At 42.0% G+C, this 2,500-nt stretch overlaps 1 protein-coding gene across 1 annotated transcript in view; it reads left to right on the top strand.

The window, feature by feature from the left end:
• The window catches only part of c5 (complement component 5), a gene marked incomplete at its 5' end in the record, with an annotated part of 50,006 nt that overhangs the window by 15,954 nt on the left and 31,552 nt on the right, over nucleotides 1–2,500 (top strand). Inside the window, 3 exons of the mRNA XM_080433483.1 lie at nucleotides 38–241; nucleotides 1,975–2,124; nucleotides 2,218–2,344. Of these exons, the coding sequence (XP_080289609.1) occupies nucleotides 38–241; nucleotides 1,975–2,124; nucleotides 2,218–2,344 (481 nt within the window). The remainder of the gene's footprint in view (nucleotides 1–37; nucleotides 242–1,974; nucleotides 2,125–2,217; nucleotides 2,345–2,500) is intronic.

Here is a 2,500-nt window from a genome sequence, read left to right as displayed (position 1 = left end):
TCTTGTCTGTCTACTTCTATGCCCGTCTGTCTGTCAGATTATGTCGAAAGGAAAAGTGGTGCACTTTGGGCAAAATGTGTTCCGTGACAACCGTCAAACGGTCAGTTTCGCGGTGACGTCAGCCATGAGCCCTTCCATCCGGCTGTTGGTTTATTTCATCGTCCATGCAGAGGGAACAGCTGAACTGGTCGCCGACTCTGTTTGGATCAACGTAGTGGACAACTGTGTCAACGGACTTAAGGTCTGTGTGCGTACGTGTGTGTGCGTGGGTGTGTGTGTGTCAGTGGTGTAAAGTAACTAAGTACATGTACTCAAGTACTGTATTTCAGTACATTATTATATTATTAATATTATGAGGTATTTTTTACTTTACTGGAGTGTTTCCAATTTTCAGTACTTTTACTTCTACTCCACTACATCTGAGGCAAATATTGTACTTTTACTCCACTACAATTATTTGAAAACTTTAGTTACTAGTTACTTTGCAATTATCAATTATTAACATACATTAACCACTTTAGCCATATGTCATACATAGGCTATTTTAAGATAGCCGATCTACAAGCTTGTGAACTTGTAGATCTGCTATTTTCAAACAATTTAGTACTTTTACTTTTGGTACTTTAAATACATTTTTATACCAATACTTTTGTACTTTTACTCAAGTAAATTTTGAATTCCGGACTTTTACTTGTAAAGGAGTATTTCTAAATTGCAGTATTGATACTTTTACTGAGTACTTTTTCCACCACTGGTGTGTGTGTGTGTGTGTGTGTGTGTGTGTGTGTGTGTGTGTGTGTGTGTGTGTGTGTGTGTGTGTGTGTGTGTGTGTGTGTGTGTGTGTGTGTGTGTGTGTGTGTGTGTGTGTGTGTGTGTGTGTGTGCGTGCGTGCGTGTATTTGTGGAGAGAAACTATGAAACTTAATTCAATTTTTATTAAAGTGACAAATCACAACAAGTTGTCTCAAGACACTTTACATGTAGAGCAAAGACTCATCATTGTCCCACCCTGAGCAAGCAATCTTTGCAACAGTGGCAACGAAAACTCCCCCATAACTGGAAGAGTTGACTTGACCTGACTGTCTTGACTGTCTTGACCCAAGTCAAGACAGTCCCCTGTATTGACTTGGGACCATGGGCTGTAAAGAATATGGACAGCGTTACGCCCATAGACTCTACAGGCCGTAAATGAAGCCTATTTTTCTTTCTATCTTTCTATATCCGGTCCGAAAAATGGACTCGGAAGTTAATGATATTGGTTGGGACCAGAGCGGGGATGGGGAGTAATGCTATTGGTTGTGTAGCTTGTCAATCAAAATCATCACAAGGTAGCCACGCCCCTCGTACAGCATACCCTACCAATTTTATGATACAGTACACATCAAGACATTTAAAGACGTACAATGACAAACAAGAAATCATCAACACTAGTAGCAATAAACGTATATGTACAGAAAACTATTGGGGGGGGGGTTAATTTCTGGTGTTTAGAAGACTCTTCTAAGACCAGTTACAATTTGTAGACAGGTGCTCTTTTATGGCGGTCTATGGGTTACCAGATCTCTGGAGTACCAGCCAGGTCTATGGGTTACCATGTACCATGTATACACAGGGCCACATGGAAACGAGCCCTTATGGCTTTTTGTGTTATCCTTTTAGCATCATTGTATTATCGTACCACTGTACTATTTGCAAACTGTTAATAAAGTATTCAATCAACCTGTTCGGTAAAAAAATAAAACATATTTCTTTATTACATTGTTAAAACACATGAAGAAAATAAGAAAGATTGAAATGCACACAATCATTTCTACACTTTTATATGTGTGTGTGTGTGTGTGTGTGTGTGTGTGTGTGTGTGTGTGTGTGTGTGTGTGTGTGTGTGTGTGTGTGTGTGTGTGTGTGTGTGTGTGTGTGTGTGTGTGTGTGTGTGTGTGTGTGTGTGTGTGTGTGCGTGTCCGTGTGCGTGTGTCAGACTACGCTGCGCTCCAGGGAACAGAGGTACGGTCCCAACGGTACTCTGCAGTTGGAAATCTCGGCCACTCCGGGCGGACTGGTGGCTCTATCCGCCGTAGACACGGCACTCTATTCACTGCGTGTCCACCAGAAAAACACACTGAACCAGGTACCACCACAACAAATACGATAATTATCGTACATCTGGCAACACTGATGGATACAGACAGTAACAGTGTGGCGATGCATGGTGTTTTTTCAGGTTCTTCGTCACATTGAGCAGAGTGATCAGGGTTGTGGAGGGGGTGGGGGCAAAAACAACGCAGACGTATTCCGTTTGGCTGGCCTCACCTTTCTCACCAACGCCAATGCCAGCCCCTTAGACTCAGGTAAGGGTAGTGTAATGTTTCTATTCTTACTGTCACTCTTAGTGTCTAGTTAGTAATAGAAAGAAATGCAATGTCCACACAAGGATATATTGTTGAGCGTTCTGTGTTTACTTCCACGCTTGGGTTGCGTACAATTGAATACTGGCGCGCATCTCA

Source organism: Gymnoscopelus braueri, assembly GCF_963280865.1.
Source record: "Gymnoscopelus braueri genome assembly, chromosome: 7".
Taxonomy (NCBI): domain Eukaryota; kingdom Metazoa; phylum Chordata; class Actinopteri; order Myctophiformes; family Myctophidae; genus Gymnoscopelus; species Gymnoscopelus braueri.
Note: the sequence above shows the minus strand (reverse complement) of the source record. Positions and strands in the feature narration are given on the sequence as shown.